General features: G+C 36.0%; 2 protein-coding genes across 2 annotated transcripts; both read right to left on the reverse strand.

Moving 5' to 3' along the window:
* Nucleotides 1-3,073: 3,073 nt before the first annotated feature.
* On the reverse strand, nt 3,074-4,096 carry LOC139720936 (histamine H2 receptor-like). Its single transcript, XM_071632266.1, has one exon. The coding sequence runs from the start codon at nt 4,094-4,096 to the stop codon at nt 3,074-3,076; it is 1,023 nt and encodes a 340-aa protein (XP_071488367.1).
* Nucleotides 4,097-9,194: 5,098 nt separating this feature from the next.
* Nucleotides 9,195-10,217, reverse strand: LOC139720937 (adenosine receptor A2a-like). Its single transcript, XM_071632267.1, has one exon. It carries the CDS (start codon nt 10,215-10,217, stop codon nt 9,195-9,197), a length of 1,023 nt encoding a protein of 340 aa, XP_071488368.1.
* Nucleotides 10,218-25,908: the final 15,691 nt, after the last annotated feature.

Here is a 25,908-nt window from a genome sequence, read left to right on the forward strand (position 1 = left end):
GCTTTATTGCTTTTCTTAGGTATACAATTGATATCATTTATTTCACTTTTAAAGGGTGTGTACAGTTCTGGTTGAGGTGAAGATTTAGCTTTTAATGTTTTGTGAGATATTCAGAAACCACTCTATGAGACGTCAAAGAGCAAGCAGTTCTAAGGGGTATCAAAAGTTTATTCGATGAAAATCGGTTTTGAAATGGCTGAGATATCCAAAAACAAGGTGAAACAAAGAGATACTAATAAAGTTGGGGCATGTCGCCTTTTATTATCAGCTCTTTTTTGGATATCTCAGCCATTTGAAAACCAAATTTTATCAAGTAAACGTTGAATCCTTCTTAAAATTACATGCTCTTTCATATTTCATAAAAGGCTTTTCATTATCTCACTTAGGAATGTTCAAAACGTGAATCCCTACCTTAACTAGTACTGTACAGTCCCTTTAATTCATTTTCCACATTTTACCCTTTACTTTCTGACTTCATAAGGATTTCATGAAACTTAAAGCACGTATAACTATGCTTACAAAATAATGTATTGCATTCATTTCAAGTTACTTTTCTTCGTGCTGTTGATTCAACTGTCGAACTTGATCAGAAACTCTAACAATTTTATCCACTATTTCCATATTCGATATTTCAACCATTCCATTCCATTCCCTTAGTTGGATAGAACCTAACGCAGTGAGTTAGAAGACAAACAAAGTGGCGCACTTGTACATAAAATAATACAGTTGTACGTTTTTGCAAATTTAACGCAAAGTTTAAGTTCTCTCTCTCTCTCTCTCTCTCTCTCACACACACACACACACACACACACTTTGTCATTCAAGCAAAAAGATAGCTTTTCAAGTACACTGCCTCAGACTTATTTGTCAAACAAAATATATTCTTTAATCTCAATGTACCAAACCAATATTGTGTAAATTGAGTATATGAATATAAGAACGACCCAAGTCCATGGAAGACCATTTCGAGTAAACTAAAAAAAACTTCATATCTTTTTTGTTTGTCCAATAATATTCTATTTAACTGTGATGGGAAGGCAACATTGTATATACAAATTAGAACATATATTATTATGACAATTAACATTAACATTAATTGTGGAGAGGCCATTTTGTGTGATGGACTTGGGTCGTTCTTTGATTCATATGGACTTGGGTCGTTCTTTGATTCATAATATTCTGCTATAGAGATGAGAGAAGGACGAGAGAGGGCGCTATAATATGAATGTAAGAATGACCCAAGTCCTTCATTCTTACATTCATATAAGATTTAAGTCATTTATTTCAGGCACTTCCGGGGTTAATTAGGATTTATCATTTATACACAAGATGAGTCCATGCATAAGCTACAATTTCCCATGTCAAACTGAATTTGGCCAAAAATTGGACTTGGGTCGTTCTTATATTCATATACTCAATTGTTATCACGTCATTAACTAATAATTAGGTTAGACACGCGTTTCGAACCAAGTGATGTAATTCAGCATAACAAAACTAGCTTTAGTCAGTAAGTTTGTTCTAATACTCATTTTGCATTATCTATTTTAATCATAGATAAATATAAAATATCTTACAAACGAACAGGAGCCTACCACATATACCGTTTTGATGTCACGGAATGACACAAACACAAGTAGTAACTATAAGGATCAGGATATAATCTGTATGATTATTCATCTTTGGAATGCATTGTCATAGTCAAAGTTCCAGTGATCTAAATTAAGCAGAAAATAATAATTTTACAAAACAATGCCTTCGGTAAAAGGATGATTTTTTTCCAAAGAAATTTGTCATCTATCTTTCTAACTGTACTATTGAATCGTACGTTATAGCCCTATCATATGCAATAAGAACATCGGAATAATTTTGTACATCAATAATGGAAAACACATTATGAGAAATTATACTTCGAGTAAAAAACAGCAAAATGTATTTATTGATAAGAGAACTCTATCCCTATTTTCGGAATTACACTTGATGTAATTATTTTATCACGATTATTATCATTATCTGTATAGGACTGCTTGTCACTCGGTAATGAGGCAGTTTCAGTTCCAATTTGTGCATCTCTTTCTATAATCATTTTTTTAAAAATTTTGATATCTTATTGCAGACATTTAATTCAACATGATTTTATTGAAATAAAAATCCAATGGTATGGTGGACAATCAAAGAAAGCAGTCAATTAAAGGACAAGTTCACCTTCATAAACATAAGGATTGAGAGAATGTAGCAATATTAGTAGAACACATCATTGAAAGTTTGAGGAAAATCAGACAATCCGTTCAAAAGTTATGAATTTTTGAAGTTTTTGTGCAGTACCCGCTGGATGAGAAGACTACTGCAGTGTATGAATAACTTAGATGTCACATGCGTACAACAATATAAGGAAAATATAAAGAGAATTTCACAAAATTCCATCTTTTGAAAAAAGAACACATTCCCCTGACTCGTTACCGATAAATGTTATGGGTAATATTATTCCCCCTGCCTTTAGAAAGAGGCAAGTCAATTGCTCTTTTATTATGCGAAAAAAGTGAAAATATGTTGAATTTTCTTTTATATTTTCTTTATACTGTTGTACGCATATGACTCACAAGCTGTAGTAGTCTCCTCATCCAGCGGTTCCAACACAAAAATTTAAAAAATTCATAACTTTTGCATCGATTGTCCAATTTTCCTCAAACTTTCACTGATGTGTTCTACCAATATTGTTGCATTTTCTCAATCCTTATGTTTATGAAGGTGAACTTGTCCTTTAATCAATCAATCAATGAGACATTATTTTTGTGTAAGATGAGAAACAGACGAAGCAATTGCATGTTCATGCATACATAATATATATATAATACGTATAAGTATATAAATGTGTATAAACAATATAATCCAATGAATTAACCGAAAATCACAATTTCGTGATAGACTCATGAAGATGAAGATAAACTTGGGAGAAAAAGCGTAACTTGAATCTCACCAATTGCAGGAATTTTGCCAAGTGGTCTTCTAAGAAAAACTTTCTCCAATAACCGTCCCTCTATGGCTCTGTTACACATCAAATTTTCTTCAAGCTCAGTCAATGTAGATTGTGATTATTCTGCTCCAGATCGACATTGACTTTGTTACCATCGAGCCACCTGAATAAGGAGGAGAACATCTTCCTAAACGCCTTCCGGAAGAAGGGATTTTTAGTGCTGTAGATGAAGGGGTTCGCTGCTGAACTGATGTTCAGGAAGAAAAAGCTCACGTCGCTTGCGAGGACGTAAGCAAGATTACTTACGCCAACGAAATATCTGAAGGTAAACCAAACACATGTCGGGAATAAACTGATGCAAAAGATGACTACCAATAACAGGATGGCGCGTATTGCTTTCACCTCTTGCTTGAGCTTTGGTCCCGGAGGAGGGATGCCCATGGGCGGGTGAGGAGCGGCCATCTGGATACGGCGTGCCTGGGATTTGGCGATGGCGAGAATTCGTAGGTTGCTGCCGATGACGACGATGCTGAACATGACAATGAAGGCGCTGGTGACGACATTGTGATCTTTGCTGGACCAACTCCTGTTTGGCTCTGCAGTACAATACTCAATCACGGATTGGTCATCGCTAGAACCATGGGCAAACATAAAACCATACGTCAAACAACTCACCCACACCCCAATAATCACAGTGACCACTCGTCTGGATGTAACCATGGAGACGTATCGCAGGGGTCGAGTTATGGCGACATATTTGTCTACATTTACCAACACGATGACCACAGAAGACACGGAGGTGAAGACGAAGGCCCAGATTGAGAAATACACTGACGGTGCAAAAGTGCACGTAGCGTGACTTTGAACAATTCTCCTGAAGACTTCTACAGGTATGGCAACCAGACCCGTCAAGAGATCCGCTAAGGCCAGACAAGCCAAGAGAAGGTAGCTTGGTTCCCTCAGTGTCGGTTCCCTCCGTATGGCGAGCATGACTAGAGCGTTGCCGATTACGATGACAATGGCGAGAGGTGTGAAAGCGACAATCATCAGAGACTTATGGAGATGAGATTCCATAAAGACGAAATCTGTGTCCTGTGGTGAGCTTGAGTTGTTAGAAAATTCCATTGTTGTCTTGTATAGTATCAGTAAACACAATGACTATTTTGCTATGTATCACTCTGCCTCAAAGTTCCTTTGGAGGAGGCCTATAGGGCCTATATACTGGAAAAATATCCTCGTACAATTTTTTTTTCTTATGAGATTTTCACATTTCTGCTCTTACCATCCGCTTGCATATTGCTAATCCAAACTTTTTTAACATTGTAACAGTTGATATTTAAGATATGTCATATCCGACATCATGAGGACAATTGTTTGTGAAGGTGGCCTACAGTTCTACCTCGTGGTTCTCATGCAGCACATTATGACTTTCTACCAGAGTACACCATCTGACAAACAAGAAAGCGAACAACATACTTTGCTCTCAAGAGCTGTCCTCTTAGAGATCCTGGACATCCAAGAGTCACAAGAATTGTTGATAAAGGCTCATCCGATTACGAATATGATTCCTCTGAATAAAACATTGGGGAGTCATACCACTTACCCCACTGATAGACCAAAAACAAGCTTAAGAGGCAGTCAAACGAAAGTTTATCACATAGGTCCAAAGGCACGTATATTGAAGAATCCCTCGTACTTATTGATTCTCGCATAAAACTGTAAATATATCAGATTGTTCGCGCCGTCGGGGTCAAAAGAGTATGCAGACATTGCTTGCCGTAATACAAAAGTGATCCGGAAGTTTGAAAGCCGTTTGGAAGAATGACTCGATCTCTCACACCAAAATTGTTTCCATGAAATTTATTCTGGCGAAGCCTCTGATGGCAAAGCCTCTGCATGGCGAAACCAACTGATCAGTAGTCTTTGCATGGTGACATTGTTGCACTCCGACACGAATACTCGTCGAGCCAGTGAAATTAAAATCCTTGAACTGGCCGGACCATGGAGCATAACGAAGGGACTCTTGTCACTGAAGAGCATTCATAGGGTAATGAAAAGGGGTTGATTTGATTGCTCGAATTGAATAAACCAATCAGAGTACCTCCTGACAGAATGCTAAATATTCATTTCCTTGAACTCGTCCCGCATTATAAAAACCACAACGCAGAGCATGTAAATAAACATGTTCGGTTTGGGTGATTTTTTTTTTTTCCATCACCCATTGTTGGACTATAATGTAATCTGCACCCTCAGCCTTGTCTGAATTAGACATTGTGATTTGCTTATTTTACTTTAATGTACATTTCAGACAAAATTGCGGCTCCAGTAGGGTCCTATACATGCCAACGATGGTTGATTAATTACCTTTATTCATTTGCTCATGTTTTTCTTCAAGAATACCGGTAGTAGTTGATAATGATAATGATAATAATGATAATACCACTAATGAAATTAATTATAATCATTATTATTATCATATCATTGTTGTAATCGTTATAACAATGATAGTAATCATAATAGAGACATTAACGCGGTACCCACCCACTTGGGTGCTCAAGGCGCTCGCAGTTATTGTTCATAAAAACACAATTTGTCAGTAGGCCTATACATACAGCTGCGTCAGAGGGCAGGCACAATATTAAGTTTGCTGTTTTACAACGGTACCCCGATGTATTCATACAGATAAAAATGACACGTAGTAACATGATACATGTGTATACACAAATACAACACAACGAATTGAACAACAGACTTGCATACAAACATCGATGGTAAAACAGAACTGGAGAAGGTTAGAGTGACTATTAAGGAGTGTCTGAGGAGTGTGACAATGAAAAGTGAAAAAGCTTTAACTGTTGGATTCAGGTTGAAAAAGAGATTACGCATGCGGATAAATCTTGCACAATTTTCTCTAAATATTGAACATTGCCGGTATTAAGAGTCGAAGTCATCTCTGACAATGTTTACTGCAATGATATGGTTAGTCTTTTGAAATGGGAGCTACCGGCGCATGTAAAGGAACGTGTTTTGTTTTTGTTTTTGTTTTTTTCTGCACGAAATCGGTTTCGTGTAATACATTGATGAAGTGAGAATATTTTGCTTTTTGCATAAAAAAGAAGTAGGCAAGTACAGGCAAGAGAAGGTGACTATGAAATATTGTTGATTTGATTTGATTGGTGTTAGTTGATTTGATTTATTGGTTCTTGCATTATCGTTGTACGCGAGCATACATGGACATTTAATACGTACACACATTGTTGGTATACCTTGTAATTATAAACATACGTTGATTTAACTTGATTACAAAGTACTTGTGTCTCCACTGGTTTTACAATATGTAACAAAACGTTTCAGCAATACAAGTACTGCAACTTAAACGTAGCTTGATTTGTTTGCAGCCCTTGATAGAAGAATAGTAAGGAGGGACGACTTGCGTAGGGATAGGATAGAATAAAGGAGAAAGGAAAGGAGAGGTCTGTCTGATTTCATCAAGGTTTACGCAAAGTTAGATTTTATCTATTTATTCATTTTACTTCTAATCTTTTGTCAGGGTAGCCCATTCACCAATAAATAGTTGTCTTCTATGGAGCCCTGAATAATATTGATAGAACAGTAATCAAACTGTGGTAACACTAGACTATTATAAAGTAATTTTAGGGACTGTTGGGGCAAAAAGGCCTTCGCTCTCTTTATCATGCAGACACTTTTCAGGGTACGTTTACATACATTTTCGATTTGTTTAGACCATTTCAGTTCTTCATCTATTAAAACACCTAAACATTTGGTGAACTGAACTCTTTTAATCAGATTACCATCTAATGAAATACTGAAATTTTCAATTTTCCCGAGATTAGCACGGGAGCCGATAATCATGACAGAAGTTTTGTCAGTGTTAAGGACGAGACGATTTTCTTAATCCACCCCATAACTTTGTTTAGTGCAACAGTTATCTTTTCTTCTAAAACTGCTGCGTCATTAGCACTGACAGTGAGGGTCGTATCGTCAGCGTACATATCCATAACACCTTCTGAAGTACACTCGGATAGACTGTTGACATAAATTGAAAATAAAAGGGGACCAAGAATTAACCCTTGAGGTACACCTAATTTGATAGTTGAAGGGTGGGACTTTAATTTATGCAAAAGTAGGTCAAGATCTACAGTGTCAAATGCCTTCCGAAGATCTATGAAGGCAACTCCAGAAATTTGATTATTATCTATATTCAAAGACCACTGGTTCACAAGTTTTGCAAGAGCAGTTGATGTGGAATGAAATGGTCTAAAACCAGATTACCTGGAACACTGACCATCGTAATTTGATTGTATCTTAAGAGTTTGATATTTTTTTTTTCTTAAACAGAGTGTCATCAAATTAATGTTCCAAGCGAAGAACCATGGGGTGTATTAATAACAACCAACAACCAGCACTAATCAGGCACACTTGTGCTGCATCCTTTGAATTTTTGCATGTTGGGTAATAGGAGAGCAAAGTAAAAATTGATCTACACGGTGTTTTTGTTGTTGTTGTAGTGATCTGTTATGGCCAATTTAACGTTCGATTGCTCGAGATATCTTATTCCACGTGTATGATTGTTCTTCAGTGGTTGTGAACATGATACCAAGGGTGTTTAACACAATCAGTACTTTCTAATATATCATATTACATTATCATTGATACGTTTTTTTTTACATTTTTCGTTTTCGACCTAAACATTACCTTAGTGTACTCAGAATACAAAAACACACCATAACTTTTTAACCATGCATCTTTTAATCACAATTGGATCTATAGGTAGATAGCAGGCAAACAAAATGAATTGCAAAATCACGTCTGGCAAATCGCACGTAAAGCTTTTAAGTTCTCTGTCCCTCTCTCTCTCTCTTAATTTTCGTCATTTTTCTGTCTTTCAAGAGAAAATTATCATCATTACGGATGCAATAACATATTCATCGAGCAAAATGTATTTGTTTTTTACATCTAGATGTACGCACAAATTACGTCAACGTTTTAATATTAACTAGGTTGTTCAATCAGACATGCCTTTTGAACAATGTGTATTCAGTAGGCCCTATATTAGTAAAGGTAAAGTTTGTTCTCATACTTATATTCCAGTATTCATTTGTTTTGACCGAGCATATAAGATATCATCATTATAAACGAACAAGTTTGTTCAACATGTTTACGAAATGATATAAAAATGTTATCCATGGTTATTCATCTTTGTCATGCATTGTGATTGCCATACCTTGCAGTAACACAACAAAGTTTTTCAGTCAGACGAGCGTTTTGCAACAATACATGTGTATTCATGATATTGACGCTATATAAAGTTGATTCTTATATTTATTTTCGAGTATGTATTCATTTGATTGCTCCGACCGAGCATATAACATATAAACAAAACACGAAACTATACATAGTATACCGTTGATGTATGTTTATGAAATGATACAAACACAAACCTGTATAGAAGTAGGATATAATACATGGTTATTCATCTGTATCATGCATTGTGATTGCATAAGCTGCAATGATCTTTTTAGCCATGGAATGTCAGTTTGTATATTAAAGAACAAAATGTTTTTTTTTTTACCTAACTGTCATATACAAACACTTTTAATTACCGTTGATTTGTTTTCTACAGTTATGTTACCTCATAAGCAAAGTGACGAAGGCTGTAGGCCTATAATTACAAATGAATAATTTGTGTATCAAATAGAAAGCAAATTTGGGAAAAGACAACTTGAGTAAAAGCGACAGAAAGGTATAATAATGAGAGAAAAGCTATCTCTGCCTTTATCATGATTTTTATCATTATCGGTAATAGGCTTATGACTGTAAGATTATTATCCAGTAATGAACTGGGATTTTTATTTCCAGTGTGTTTACTGTTTTTGTGTGTATTTGACTGCATTTTATGTATATAATTATGTTGTCTATATACGTTAAAATATCTACGCCATGATACACTGAGCAGATAATCAACATAATTAAAAAAAACACAATCAATTAATAAATCAGTCAATCAGAAGAGAAACAAACCAAGCAAACTTACAGCAGCACCATATGACCCGCTGAACAGACAAGCAAAATGACATGATGCACCCACGAAGATAATATCCGAAAGAAATACAAAATATTGACTTCAAACCCTTTGTGGCAGAGAGGACCCCCACCCCGTCTTTCAATGGTGCTGACACATCACAATGTTCTTCAAGCTCAGTCAGTGTAGATTGTGATTATTCTCCTCTAGATCGACATTGACTTTGTTACCAGCGAGCCACTTGAAAAAGGAGGGGAGCATCTTCCTAAACGCCTTCCGGAAGAAAGGATTTTTAGTGCTGTAGATGAAAGGGTTCGCTGCTGAACTGATGTTCATGAAGTAAAAGCTGATGTCGTTTGCGAGTAAGAAAGCAAGATTACTCACCTCAAAGAAATATCTGAATGTAAACCAAACGGTTATCGGGAATAAGCTGACGCAGAAGATGACTACAAGGAGTAGGATAGAGCGAATTGCTTTCACCTCTTGCTTGAGCTTGAGTCCTGGAGGAGGGATGCCCATGGGCGGGTAAGGAGCCGCCATCTTGATGCGGCGTGCCTGAGATTTGGCGATGGCGAGAATCCGGAGGTTGCTACCGATGACGACGAGGCTAGACACGATGATGAAAGCGCCGGTGAGAAGATGGTATATTTTCTTGGACAACATCCTGTTGGAATCTGTGGTGCAATAACCCGTGACGGATTGGTCCGAGCCAGCGCCATAGGTATACATGAGACCGCACGTCACACCAAGCAACCAGACCCCAACGATCACCATGACCACTCGTCTGGAGGTAACCAATGAGACGTACTGCAAGGGCCGAGTTATGGCGATGTATTTGTCTACATTCACCAGTACGATGACCGTAAGAGAAACACAGGTGAAGATGTAGGACCAGATTGAGAAATACACTGCCGTTGCCTCCGCGCACGTAGTGTGACTTTGAAATATTCTGCTGAAGACTTCCACAGGTATGGCAACCAGACCAGCCAGTAAATCTGCGAGGGAAAGACAAGCTATGAGGAGGTTGCCTGCTTCCCTCAGCGTCGGTTCCCTCCGTATGGCGAGCATGACTAGAGCGTTGCCGATTACGATGACGATGACGAGAGGTGTGAAAGTGGCAATCAACAGAGACCGATGGAGGGGAGTTTCTATTAGGGTGGAATGCAATCCCTGTGGTAAGCTTGAGGTGTTAGAAAATTCCATGTTGTGTTCTCAGCAAACTCAAGGACTTACCGTAGCTCAGGATTTTGTCTAAAAGTTCATTTGAAGTATAATGGCATCAATTAAAATAACTGGGCTATTAGAAAAAAAAATGTTCCGCTTACAGATTTGTCAGTTTCTGTTCTTACAAAACGGTTGCTTTCTACTAAACAAACCTGTTTGTCATAAGTTAGAGTTGTGATGTATATGGATACTTGACATCATGAGTACAGTTATGTGAAGGTGACTGATGATAGCTCTACCTCCCATCCACATGATCCATGTAGCAGCCATCCATGAGTCACAAGAGATTGTTTATACAATCTTCCGATTACGAAAATGATTTGGAAAACAACATTGGTCAGTTACAACACTTTTCGACTGGAGCAAAAACGAAATGAAGATGAAACCAAACGAAAATCTGTCACTCAGATCCAAAGACACACGTAATATCAAAGAATCCCGCCTGCTTCTTGATTCTCGTCTAAAAGGGTATCAGTTTTTTTAGCGTTATGTGAGCCAATTAATGTCAGAATAATACTGTATTCTGTTATTGCTTGCCGTAATAAGTATGATCTCTAGAAATTTGAAAACGTTCTGGAAGACCGGCTTTTCTCACGTCCAAATTGTTTTTATGGAATACTTCTGACGAAGCCTCACAGTCTGCCGAAGCCAGTAGATATAGTCCTGGTTATAGTTCGCAAGAAATTATCGTTGAGCGAGTAATGTGACTATCATTGAGCTGGACTGTGGAATATACAGATGAACGGATTCATGGTCTTCTGAGTATACCAATGATTGAGATAACGAAAAGAGGCTGATTATGTTGTTAGAATTTTATGAACCAATCTGAACGCCTCTCGACAGAATACTAAATGATAAATGCATTAACTACGTTAATGTACCACAGCGCGGAGCCGGAGTACAGGATGGAGTGTGTAGAGCTGATCGGTTTGGGTGCAGTGTTTTTTTTTCTTTTTTTTTTCAATGTCTATTTCAGACATAAGGGGGGGGGGGGTGAGTCAGTGTCATTATGCCAATAATGTTTTATGCACTGCGGCGTTAGAATACACCTGATTCATTGCATATCCCATTGAATCATCTGTTGTTGTTGTTTTTTTTTTGGAAGTACCCCCTCCCCCTCCCCCCCCCCCCCCCCGTTATGGCCGACATAAGTAACAGTGTTTTAAAACAAGTCTACCCATGGTCATGAGACGATATTATGTTTGGTGTGATCGTTTAAGTATGGTATAAGTACTATAGGTGAGCCAGGCCTTATACCTCCTTGATGTGATGTAGCAAGACAGAGTGCGGTGATAAAATTCATATATACATTATACTACTGTATTGTACAGTGAGCTACGCATAGTCGAATTCGCGTGAGAGAAAACTTATATCGGTAAATTAAAGTACTAAACATATCAGTCATTCGCCATACGGCCATGTGCTATTAACCAGTTTTGTCCGACATTGATTTGATGTCTTTAGCTATCTGTGCGACTTTTGTGCACATTTGACTCATTGACACGGAAAAGGTAAAACGGTTGTACCGATTGTCCAATTAGATGAATATCATGAATTTCGCTTGAATTCAACGTGTGAGTTGCAGTACATAAGTTTTGTTTTCTTATCCAGTCATACATTGCAGAAACCACTTTTGACTTTTGAGAAATTGTATATGAACGGAAAGAGGAGAACTTCTTCTTTACAGTCACATGCGTATCTTAAATGATGAAGGTGAAATATTGCGACCGCGAGACAGGAAACAACAAGTGTCATTTTAATGGACGAAATCATGTACGAGTATTAACCGCAGTTCAATTTTGTCCACGAAGTGGCACATTGGGTCGCGCGCCTAGTGTGTCCTGTGTATTCGCGAGTACAATAAGAGGATTTCTGAGATGCGATATTGAAATTGTCCTTGCGATCGGGTTTTTTTGTGTGGAATATATGTGATTTATTGTCCAGGGAAGCAAGAAGGGTATTCTTTTTCACCAACTATAACCATGATTTTTGTTTTTCAAATCGAGGAGACAATATATCAACACCACAAAGTTGCAGACATTTGTGCCATTTCGTGAACGAAATCATACGCGTATTTAAACGTTGTTCCATTAATTCCACGAAGTGGCACATTGGCCGCCCGCACGACATGCCGTACGTGCACCTTGTTCATAACAATGAGGTATTCACGTGTGTTTTAATCTACGAAATTACTTTCAATCATTTGTGCATCCTTAACAGTGAAAGTGTAAACATTTTCGCGATATTTGTTTTGAAAATGTGTAATTTTGTTATAAACCCTAAATGATTGTCTTCTTGGCTATATCACAAGAACAACAACTTCATGTAATAAACAAGCACTGTTGCAGCTATTTTCAGTGCCTTTTTGTGTTGATATGATGACAAGGGGTTGATTTCTAATCACAATTATTCTCCTCATCTGTACATTTACTCCAATGTATAGTGAGCCCTTTTTTCTTTAAATACTTGATGTTTCACCATGCTCACAGTCGTGATTAACGCCTCAACGTCACATGCAGACTTTGTTTTACAGTGAAGTCTACTTTCTCTTTCTTTCTTTCTTTCTTTCTCTCTCTCTGCCTATATCATTAAGGTATTTTATGCCTATCTCATCAACCATAATCAGTCTTTTTTATTATACTTCATATTCCAAAAGAATTCTCACTTCTTTCATTCGTCTATACAAAATATAGCAGAACAAAAACAAATCCACATAATGATAAAGTTTGAATAAAGAATGTACGAAAACATGATCAAATCGATCCCCAGAAATCATTTTCCTGTTTTGTGCTATAAAACGCTTCATATTTTATTTCCTTCTTCACTGAAAAAGTAAAATGGTCATTATTTTGACAGAGCAATTTAAAATTATCTTTTAACACTGTTTCAGACTCAAAAATATGCTTAAATTTCAAACATGTAATGGAAATTTAGTATTGAGAAATTGACAGTTAACTTCATATTGCATTTTCATCTTATTGTAATAACACAATTATATTCTGAAGGTATGTGAAAGAATAGATAATTATATTTTCATATATATATTACGATTTAAAGCAAATTACATTCTAGGATAGGCCAGCTGCAGAACAGATTAAAAATAACACTACAGCAGTTTCTTTGTGTGTTTTTTCTCGTCCACTTTAAGCTAGTGATAAGCGGAAGAAAATGAATAATTCTGTGAAACACAAACCTTCATCCTCTTAATTAGCATCAACGTCCATTACCCTTCACATCAGCACTTAAAGACGCATCAGCGATCAATATTTCTACTTTTAATCAATAAATTATTGACTTTGAGCAGTGTATCTTGGCAAATGAGGTGAATTAAGTGAATGAGATTAATATTTTTCTGAATGTCCAATATTAAAGACAACCTCAAAACCAGAACTATTCAAGAACCTGACCATTCCAACCAAAAAAGATGAAAATAATTCAAGAAAAATAAATAATTGTGCGGAACACATACCTGCATCCCCTTAATTAACATCAACGTCCATTACTCGTCGTATCAGCACTTAGAAAACGCATCAGCGATCAATATTTCTACTTTTAATCAATAAATTATTGACTTTGAGCAGTGTATCTTGGCAAATGAGGTGAATTAAGTGAATGAGATTAATATTTTTCTGAATGTCCAATATTAAAGACAACCTCAAAACCAGAACTATTGAAGAACCTAACCATTCTCTTTATTACCTAGCAAATATACTAACACGTTTTATCCAATCTAGCAGTTGGACCCTCTTCGTGCAGAATTATGTAGTTATTCATTATACTTGTTAAAGAATGACTTGATAAACAGTAAACCCATAACAACAATTAAGAACCTTACGGTATATCGAAAGGCATAAATGAATTCCAACTTTACTACGATTTCATTTATTTTCTTTTTATGGAAATGAAGTATGATTCAATGTTGTAATAAAGATAAAAAGGTGAAATTATTCAAGTACTTTTTTAACTGATTTAATATACCAGAGTGAATTGAATGAACTAAAAGTTGTGTCCATGTTGCACCGCAAAATCAAGATGCGTGCTTAAATTTACACAAATATGTAACTTACAACCCTACCATAAACTACTGGAAGTAGAAGGGAACATCTAAGTAACTTTCGTTGTTGTTGTTCAATTCTCAATTTGTCATTTTGACTCTACGTCTGCAGACATCTCTACTGTATTTGTATCAATAATGTATTAGGAGAATTTTCTCATGACATTACATGTTTTGTGCACTGACATTCTTGCCATAAAAACAATACAATTGTTAAAAAAATAGAAAAATAGTACTGAAATGATTTTCAACTTCTGCTTGAAAATAATAGACATGGTAATCATATATAGTGGTGTTGTAATAAACACGTTTCAAATTACCAAAAAAAAAATACATCCATAAATGATATCAGTCGTGGCATTTATTTAAAGATACCTTGCAATATACACAGATATAATGAATATTTATTCGTGCTTGTACTTGCTAACGAATCTTGATTGTTTCGTGTTTTTTTAATTATGATGTTTTGTTGTAGCATTATTCTTCGTTGTTTTCCTTGATATTTATTTTCAAACCAATGTATAATACTTGCATAGGCCTTACTGTTATCATTATTTTGTGTTTATGATTGCGTTGTATAGTTTTTTTTCTTTGGGGATATTTGTTATGCCGTATATTTTTATATTTTTAACTTTATTATTTGTATCGTTTTGTTTGTACTTTGAATCTTTAATTGTTATGACTTCTATGCACGGAACCATTGAAAACAGCTTATGCTGAGTGACACGCCCGTGTTAAAATGAATGAATGAATCATGAATGAATGTCGGTAAATGTATTGCACATTCGGATTCACGGTATTCCATCAACAGGAGGCCAGGGAACGAGGATTGTTTTTGTTTTCCGCCATTGTCACAATTTAAATTATAGATTTATAATTCAGCAGCAATTCACTCCAGCAATATAAGGCAGAGCGTGTAGCTGTTTGCTATTAGCATATTAACAGCCTGTTTGTTTCGTTCTTCTCCTGCTCATGACTGTATTAATTCCACATGTCATAGATTTCATGAAATGTTTACATCACGGAGCATGAATAGAGACTAAATCATGAAAAACCCTGAATCATGAAATCTACAGTATTAAATCGTCGAGGCATTAGAATTTGATTTATTGCTTCTAGCTCCCACGTATGTCATATCATTTACTTCACTTTTATGGAAATTTATCTGCAATTTTCCCTACAATTTCTGACTTCATTTAGTTATGCTCCAAGGGATAGAAGTTGTAGTAGTTATAGTAATAATGATAACAATAACAGCATTAATATGAATGGTAATATTGATATCAATGTTAACAATAATATTAATGCTGTTGCAACAACAATAATGATAATGATAATGATAATGATAATAATCATCATCATGAAAACGATAGCGGATATAATAGTAATTATAGTCTTCCTTATTCAGGGTAGCTTTTTCAGTGTTGAAACTGTACTGCCAGAAGGCTCTACCAATACTATTACCCTGGATAGCGTTAACAGGTACTGATGTTGAATTGAATTGAATTTATTTGATCAGCACAAAAAACATCAAAGAATGACAATGATAAGCAATCATGACAATGATAACCAATAATGACAAAGCACAGAGTAAAGGCGGATCTATGGAATACATAATATCTGATAAGGGAAGCAGCCAACGACGAATTAAAAGTTTCCTTAAAATCTAGCCGACACACGTAAACAATGAAAAAAAATGTCTTTGTGGTAATCATTTTCATATTTTTTTTTAAGAGATGAGCAAATATACAGATGTAAGAAGAGAATAAAAAGAAAAAAAAATCTACGGCAATGATACTCGAACACAATACATTTACATTACAGAGAAAGTAAAAAAAAAACCCACAGTGAATTATAATCATTAGATGAAATAATGCCATCCAAGCATATTGAGAAGTGATGAATGATGATTTTGTATAACATTCTCCTTAAGTTTATGTTTGAATACATTGAAAGAGTTAGCTTTACGAATATCGTCTGGTATTGAATTCCATATTTCATAAGCGGACGTAGATATAACACAGATTTCTTTTATTTTTTATAATGATCTTCTTGCTCTCGGTATGTGAAAAAATCTCAGCGTTTCTGGTTCGGTAGGGATGAATATGGCAAGTTAAAGTGAAATAATACAGCAGAGAATTGAGGAGAAGCTTTCTGTACCATAAAAACATGAGACGAGAAGGCCACGGTGTATTCTACGATGATTTACTTTATTATCATTCAATTCTAGTTACTTGTTTTCGTACTGTATAAATTCAACTGTCGATTGTGGTCAGAGAATCTGATGTAATTCACTCTTTCGATATTTAGATAACATACAATGGTCCTTCGATTGCTCCGTTCTCCTCAAAGTAGAAATTCATGTAATGACATTATTATGCTGTTATATAGCAGGTAAACAAAATGAATTGCAAAATATTGTATCTGCAAAAATTTAAGTTCTCTCTCTCTCTCTCTCTGTCTGTCTTTCTATTCAGTTCATTTTATTATTATTATTATTTTTTCTTTTTGTTGGGGGGGGGGGGTCCTTCCTTTAGCCGAACATTATCATCCTCCTGGTTACAATGACACAGACTCATTTGTCAGTCAAAATGTATTTTTCCCCATCTCGATGTACACACAAATTGTGCCAACGTCTAAATTGTTTTGATATCAACTACGTTGTTCGGTCAGACATGCGTTTTGAACAATATATTATATTTTGTGTATTAAGGATATTAGTATAGGTAAAGTTTGTTCTTATACTTATTTTCCAGTATGTATTCATTTAATTGCTGTGACCGAGCACATAAGATATAAAGAAACATGAACGTATACATAGTATACCGTTCATGTAAGTTTATGAAATGATACAAACGCAAACCTGTATGGAAGCAGGATATACAGATGCATGCATATTCATCTTTGTAATGCATTGTGATTGCAAACGTGTTGCAATGATGTAAATAATCATGGAATGTCTATGACTTCATCATTAACCCGTTCCATATACCCACAGACTTTGATGATAAATACGCAGGCCACAAGGTTCCCGTATACAGAGCGGATTAACAAGTGTATATTAATGGTCAAAATGATTTTTTACAACATACGATTTTTATCACCGTTGATTATTGTTTCTACAGTTATGTTAATTCAAACTAAGGCTACTATTGTAGGCATAAAATGATTACATATAAATAATTTGTGTATCAAATAGAAAGCAGAAAGGTGTAATAATGTGAGAAAAACTATCACTGCCTTTATCATGATTATTATCATTATCGGTAATAAGTTTTACTGTAAGATTATTATCCAGTAATGAGCTAGGATTTTTAGTTCCAGTGTGTTAAGTGTGTTTGTGTGTATTTGAATGCATTTTATGTGGGTATGTTGTGCGCTGTAATATATACGCCATAACACACTGAGCAGATAATCAAAATGATTAAAAAAACACAATTAATAAATCACTCTATCAGAATAGAAACAAATCAAGCAAATTAAAGCAGCACCATGACCCGCTGAAACAGAAAATCAAAATGACGTGATGCACTCAGGTAGATAATATCAGGAAAAAAACAACCCAAAATGTGATTTCAAACCCTTTGTGGCCGAGAGCCCCCCCCCCTCACCCCATCATTTAATGATGCTGACACATCACAATTTTTCTTCAAGCTCAGTCAATGTAGATTTTGATCATTTTGCTCAAGATCGACGTTGATTTTGTTACCATTGATCCACTTGAACAACGAGGGGAATATCTTTCTAAACGCCTTCCTGAAGAAAGGATTTTTAGTGCTGTAGATGATGGGGTTCGCTGCAGAACTGATTTTAAGGAAGAAAAATCTGATGTCATTTGTGAGTACAAAAGCAAGACGACTTACTTCAAAGAAATATCTGAAGGTAAACCAAACGCATGTCGGGAATAAGCTGACGCAGAAGATGACCACCAGGAGTAGGATAGCGCGTATTGCTTTCACCTCTTGCTTGAGCTTTTGTCCCGGAGGAGGGATACCCATGGGTGGGTGAGGAGCCGCCATCTGGATGCGGCGAGCCTGGGATTTGGCGATGGACAGAATCCGGAGGTTGCTACAAATGACGACGACGCTGAACACGACGATCATACCACTGATGAGGAGGCCATGAGCTCTGCCGGACGACATCTTGTTCGGCTCTGCGTCGCAATACTCAACTACGGATTGGTCCTCGGTGAAATAAAGAAACGTGAAACCATTCGTCAAACAAGCCACCCACACCCTGGCGACATATTTGTCTACATTCACTAGTACGATGACCACATATGATACCCATGTGAAGATGTAGGACCACATTGTGAAATATACTTCCGTTTCCACAGTGCAAGTAGCATGGGTTCGAACAAGTCTTTTGAAGACTTCTACAGGTATGGCAACCAGACCCGTCAGGAGATCCGCTAGGGCCAGACAAGCCAAAAGAAGGTAGCTTGGTTCCCTCAGCATTGGTTCCCTTCGTATGGCGAGCATGACTAGAGCGTTGCCGATTACGATTACGATGGCGAGAGGTGTGAAAGCGACAATCATCAGTGATCGATGTAGGGGAGTTCCTATCAGGTTGGAATGTATTTCCTGTGGAGAGCTAGAGGTGTTAGAAAATTCCATATTGTGTTCTCAGTAAACTTAAGAACTATCGTAACTCTGGATTCTGTCTCAAAGTTCCTTTGAAGTATACTGGTAGCAAAAATAACTGCGCCATTAGAAAGAGTGTTTTGTTTGTTTGTTTGTTTGTTTGTTTGTTTGTTTGTTCGTCTTACATGCAGACTTGCCAGCTTCTGTTTTGAACAAACGTTTGCCTTCTACCAAACAAACCTCTTTGTTAGAGTTGATGATGTGTATGGATACCCGACATTATACGAACAATCGCTTGGGAAGGTGACTGGTGATAGTTCCACTTTCTGTTCACTTAATCCATGTATACACCCTTCCATGAGTTACAAGAGCTTGTTTATTCAGGCTCTTCCGATTACAAATATGATTTGGAAAACAACATTTTTGTGATTCACCACACTTTCCGACTGGACCAAAAACGAACTGAAGATGCATCCAAACGAAACTCTATTACCAAGATCCAAAGACACACATAATCCTGTCTGCTTCTTTATTCTCGTCTTGAAGACCGGTTTTTCTCACGTCCAAATTTTTTTTATTGAATAGTTCTGGCAAAGCCTCTTCCGAAGCCAGTCAATCTAGTGCTATGGTTTGCAAGAAATCATCATCGAGCGAATGAAGTGACTATCATTGAGCTTGACTGTGGAATATACAGATGAGCGGATTCATGGTCTCGGTATACCAGTGACTGAGGTATCGAAAAGAGGCTGATTAGGTTGCTAGAGTTTTGTGAATCAATCACAACGCCTCTTGACAGAACACTAATTAACAAATTCATTAATTACGTTCCGCGTATGTCATGTACCACAGCGCGGAGCCGGAGTACAGGGTGGAGTGTGTATAGAGCTGTTCGGTTTGGCTGCAGTTTTTTTCTTCTTCTTGTTTTTTTTTTTCAATGTCTATTTCAGACATAAGGGGGGGGGGGTGAGTCAGTGTCATTATGCCAACAATGTTTTATGCGCTGCGGCATTAAAATACGCCTGATTCATTGCATATCCCATTGAATCATCTGTTGTTGTTATTTTGGAAGCCCCATTCCCCCCCCCCCCTTATGGCCGACATAAATACCGGTGTTTTGAATAGAATAAGTCTACCGTTATGAGACGATTATTATTATGTTTGGTGTGATCGTATGAGTATAGTGTAAGTACTATATAAGGCGAGCCTGGCCTCATACCTCCTTGGTGTGATGCAGTAATCAAATCCATTATACATGTACTACAATAAAGTGAACAACGTATTAATTCATTCATTCATCCATGTTTTGAAGGGCTGCTAAAGAGAGAACTTGTATAGTGTAGTCCCCTCACTTACGTAACATTACTACAATACATCAATACATACATGTAGCTTACAATACTAACAATAATCATTGAAAGTATACACTTTTTATGACATCGATAGTAACATGAAGCATACGCTTTATAGTCGAATTCGCTTGAGAAAAACTTATATCGGCAAAGTGTGAAGTCCAAATATATTCATTCTAGTCCAAGAGCATTAGGTCAAAAAAGGCTTAAACCTGGACATTTTTGGTAACAAGCTGATTTTTTTCAGGATAGGTCCAGAAAAATGTATAGAAAACATACTAAAAGTGGTAATAAATCTTCTATATGAGTGTTTTCTGCAATCCAAGATGGCGTCCAAAAATGGCCGCTGTTTCCAGAAATTCTTACAACTTTTTAACTAGAGAACCAAAATACAAAATTTAAATGTCTAATGTTTTGAAGGATGAAGAACTCAGTAAAATACATAATTATTAAGAGATTTTGACGCACACAAGTTCCAAAATCCAAGATGGCGTCCAAATTGGCCGCCATTTCCTGATATCTTTATAACCTTCCAACTAGGAAACCCAACACACAATTTAAGAGTCTAATGTTTCGAAACATGAAAAACTCAATAAAATACATATTAAGAGATTTTGACGCACGCATATACCGACTAAACCTCTCGAGCTCTTCCTAAAATGCAAATGGCGTGCAAAATGGCCGGCAGTCATAATTTTTTCTCACAATCATGTAAATAAATGTCAGAATAGTAAAAAAATTGTATAAAAGTATACAAATAAAACATTTGGGTGATAATCTCAAGGAGTGTGTCATTGTTACGAGAGAAACATTTCACCATCAGATTTGTTGCTAAACAGAGAGGCTACTAGGAGGCAATCTGTATCTTTTTGCCACATGGTCTATTTTCGTTACCTCAAGCACATGAGATAAAAAATTTAGTGCTAGCCCCTTTTAATTACCAACGCATTTGATGACTACCATGAGGTGAGTTCCAGTTAAAAATGTCAATTATTCCTTGATAAGTGATTACGACTCTTCATCTACATGTGCTACAAAATAATGTGTAGTTCATCACATGACAGTGCATTTCTTTGATGCACCATATTGCTCCACCTAAACATAGAGTTTCTAAATTATCTTATTCACTTCGTGTAGATTAGGTAAAATTATATAATAGATAGAAATCAGAGAATATGGCACGCATAGTTATTGGTACATGGAGGAGGGATACTCCTCTCCCACACGAGGGATCTTTTTTTTTCTCGAAAGTGAGACATATTTAATTCAATTCAATTCAATTCAAACTTCATTTCATTTTTCGAAAAGAACATAAACATTTCACTTTCTTTGGAAACAGAGAATAAGGTTACATAATATAATCAAACCAAAGTAACTGAGAAAACATAATTGTGGAACCTTGGTGTAACAAATAATTATGTTGTAATGAAAATTGATTGAAGTGATATAGACGATATAACATTACACAAAATATCGAAAAATGGAGTGATCCACTAAAAAGGCAATGCTTGTAGAATGTGGGCCCCTCAGGTACAGAATGTCAATAGAAAATGAACTGATGCAAAAAGGGGAAAATATTGGGAATAAAGTCAGGAAAAAAAAGTCTGGAAGCCCAATAAGAAGACAGAGTAACAGACAGACACACATACACAAGCGAATGAACATTAAACGAGACTGGGACGACAAAACTTATAAAGGGGGACTAAAATACAAGACAGAACAAGACAAGACTGACATGGTAGGAAGACAATACAACGGACAGAAAGGCAAAACAGATCCAGCGATCCTCGACGGAACTATATCGAAAAAAAAAAATTGGATGCGTGAAAAGGATACGGAAATATGGAAAAATAGAGAGAAATAAATGCGGAAGTAATACAAGTAGAATCGAATCTACTCTGTGTCTCAGGACAACAGGGACGAGAAAATACGTGACAGTATTATTATTGATAATTAAAATTCTTCGAAAAGAAATTAAAATGAGCCAACAAGCTGATTCAATTCTGTAGGAACATAAAATTGCAATAAAAAGACTTTAATCTCCTTTTAAATGAATATATAGAGGGTGCATTTTTTATGTCATTATTCAGAAAACTCCAATAAGTTGGGCCAGTATAGATAAGTGTGTTCTTAGCAAGAATTGTTCGTAAAAGTGGTAAATGAAATTCATTGGAACGTCGAGTAGGATAGTCATGGAATGATTGACTTCTTTGAAACATAGAATCGAAAATGGAGGGGAGTGAGTTGTTGCTGTACGTATACATAAATTGCCCCACCCAAATTGAATAAATACAACTCTTTAATTTTTAGCAGCTTATTAGCGGCAAATAACAAATTTGAGTAGGAGGGTATGAAAGGATAACAGATGACACTATTTAATGAATTGTAATTAATAATCCCGATTGTTGACGAAAACGTGAATCAGTCAATAAAACATGGAATATCTTAAATCGTAACTTTGAGAATATTCCGTGTTATGTAAGAAGTGAGCCTCCACTGGAAAGGTTTTATTATGATCTGTTGGACTAACTTTTAAATGGTTAAAATTTACGATAAAATCAACATTTTCAATCTGTTTTCCTCTTCTTCTTTTAAACACGCAGTCACTTTTTTCTTAGGAATACGTGATCGGTACACAACGTTAAGATTAAGAGCTTCATGTGTAGGTTTATTAGTGTTTTGATATTTTCGTATATAAGATTGGGCCTCATCCATGTCAAGCTCTGTTTATGATGACGGTCCCCTGTGTTTATTTCTTCTTTGTTCACCTATGCATACGGTATGCCTAAACATGTTCCTTTAATTCATATATCATTAGAGATGATGTTGTTACGAAATTTACAATTTTTCTTATATTGATTTGTATGTTTTACTCTATCTTTTTTTTGCATACTCTGTATAATTTTCTTTCCATTTTCTATTGTGCTTGGAGGAGGAATCAGAAATAAAATCAATACAAACAAAACTAAACCAAACCAAATGTTATGCAGTTATTAAAGTGCATTCAATACTTTCATTAAGACTAAGTTAAAGAAATAATAGTGTAATATCAGATGGACTAAATCTAACAAGTTTCATTAACATAAACGACATGAAAGAACATATGATTTCGAAATTGCACAGTTTTGCATTCTAAAGTACAATATTGAACGAACGAAAAATGTTAACGCAAACTGGGAAAAGTTTATGAGTAGGCCTATACCTCACATTTCAATCTTTGATTTGAAAACATATTATGTCGTATAATTTTTTTCATGTCTCCATAATCCACGTAAAAGTCATGATTTCCTGGCTATTGGAAGGAAAAAATGTAGGTTTTCCCGGCCAATTTCGCACTTTTGTCAGTCCAATTCCTAATTGCTGCATTCAATTTCGCAAAATTTAGCGTATATTATAGATGACATGTTCGGTAATTCAATTTTACGATCTCTTCATTCAAATTCATTTTGGAGCATTCAAATTACCTTTAGCCTCTTTCTAATTAACACTTTTTCAATTAAAATTTCGTAAAACAAGCACCATTTCGTTGTTCGTTAATTCAATTTAGAATGATATAGTCACGTGATCACGGACATGCTGATCATGCACTCGTTCATTCAAATTACTTTTTGGGCATCCAATTTAACATCTTTTGCAGTCAATTTAGCACGCATGTTTATGCTTTGGTTCTTTCTTAATTCTTTTCTTCAACATAGTTATTGTTTTGCAAGCGTCATTACATTTCATATTTTCGTGCTCATTTTAGAGATTTTGGCAACAGTTTTTTTTTTCTTCAATGTGCTTAGTGAGTCTTCCAATCCGAAGATAGTGCGTCATGTGGCCACAACTTATCTGGCCGTTGAGTGCTTTATTCCGAGTGTGTCGGCCACTTCTAGGAAGTCAAGGTTATGATCATCAAATGTTCCTATAACCCTTTTTCTGTCTTCTTGAGAAATACGTCTGTATCTAACTTGTGCTGTCATGACTGTAAAGAAGATGAAGTTAATCTGTAGTATTGGTACATGTAGGCCTAAAATGACATGTGTGAAAGAAAAGAAGCGTTACAGAACAACAAACTCGAGTTATATATTGTCAAAAATATGATACTTTTGCTGCTTAACAGTGCAAACATGCGTGGATGAAACAAAAAGTCGCATGGAAATATACGTTTAAATGTTATCACATTTTCAAAAAAAGAAATAACATGACGTTAATTTGAATGAACATTTATTGTTTGGAATTTGACTGCCCATACGCGAAATTGAATGACTGAAATACCCCTTTCGGCCAGTGCTGGCGAATGACTGAAGAGCACGTGCCAATTTAAATGCCCGTTTTACGAATTCGAAAGGCACAAGTGCAAAGATCATAGATGGAAATGCTGAATTGAACGACCAACTTGCAATTTTGAATAACAGAATGTGCAGTGACGAGGATTTTTGCTAAATTGAATGACCCTTTTATCAAAATGGACTGGCACAAATGCGAAATTGGCCGGGAAAACCCATACTCATCTATTTTAACACGAACATGATCAATCGTATCTTCAAGGACTCTCCCATTATCATTATCATTATCATGAAATGCAATCCTATATTTAGACTCAAACATTATTCCCAGCCACATTAAATATACTTTTAAGCCTCATCACAGCGTGAAAAAGCCCCCTCATCAACATAATGTCTATTATTCATACCTTTAAAATGACAAGATATTCCCAACTATAAATCAAATTGGATGACTTTATTTTCTATTCAACACTAAATGGTGATGGAAGTGCTTAATAGCTCAAAAGCTATATATCAGAAGAAAAAAAAAACTCTCATTGATATGAGTAATAGCGGAATAGTGTACAATTTAGTAGGAGGTGATTTTGTGAATATGAAAACCTAGATCAGTTTCATGATATCCATGATTTCAAAGGTAGGTTCCAGATTTTGGTCAAATTTTAACCCTCTGTACAAAACCTGTTGAACTTTACACAGGAATTAACGATGTGTATGTGAGTGTGTACTTACAATGACCCCGAACAATGGACCTGGATGCCATCTGATCAGTGCCCTGCTCCGATCGAGGCACATGAATGCTTTACTGTTTGTTCATGATGGGTTGCCTTTGCGGTGCTAGTCTGAATTCCTAGCAAAGGGTGAAATGCATACACATGAGAAAAAGTAAGCACATGTTTCCACGTGCTTACATACACCACATTTCAGAGTGAATGAAGACTAGCTGTGATGGTGGAATCTCTCATGAATAAACAATGGAGCATTCAAATCTTGGTCATTGTTCAGGACGATTGTTTGGGTGTCAACTACACACTTCCATACACACCAATTGACTTCTGTGCAAAGTTAAAGTTTTGTACAGAGGGTTGAAAATAGAGCAAAATCTGAAACCTAACTGACAAAATAATGTTCAACTTTAATGAAACTGAATTATGCTGTCATTTTGAAATTGCCTCCAACAAAATTGTACACTATTCAGCTATTGCTCTTGTCAATGTCAGTGTTATCTGATATACAGTTTTTGAAATGTTAAGGATCAAAAGTCGGAAATTATTTTTGTCACACCTAGTATCTGCAGTGCATTTTAGGTATCTTTGTATTCCATGAACAGGAATTAAGGAACATGGATTATAGTGGGGTTTTTCCGCCGTTGCCACAATTGTAAATGAATAGAAAAGATGTATAATTCAACAGCAATTC

This window comes from Diadema antillarum, unplaced genomic scaffold (genome assembly GCF_040938485.1).
Source record: "Diadema antillarum isolate AM-2024a unplaced genomic scaffold, OU_Dant_1.0 scf00000135, whole genome shotgun sequence".
In the NCBI taxonomy this organism is placed as follows: domain Eukaryota; kingdom Metazoa; phylum Echinodermata; class Echinoidea; order Diadematoida; family Diadematidae; genus Diadema; species Diadema antillarum.

Bases quoted from the DNA above. Each gene is read 5' to 3' on its own strand.
- LOC139720936 (XM_071632266.1), bottom strand. From the start codon at position 4,096: ATGGAATTTTCTAACAACTCAAGCTCACCACAGGACACAGATTTCGTC.
- LOC139720937 (XM_071632267.1), bottom strand. From the start codon at position 10,217: ATGGAATTTTCTAACACCTCAAGCTTACCACAGGGATTGCATTCCACC.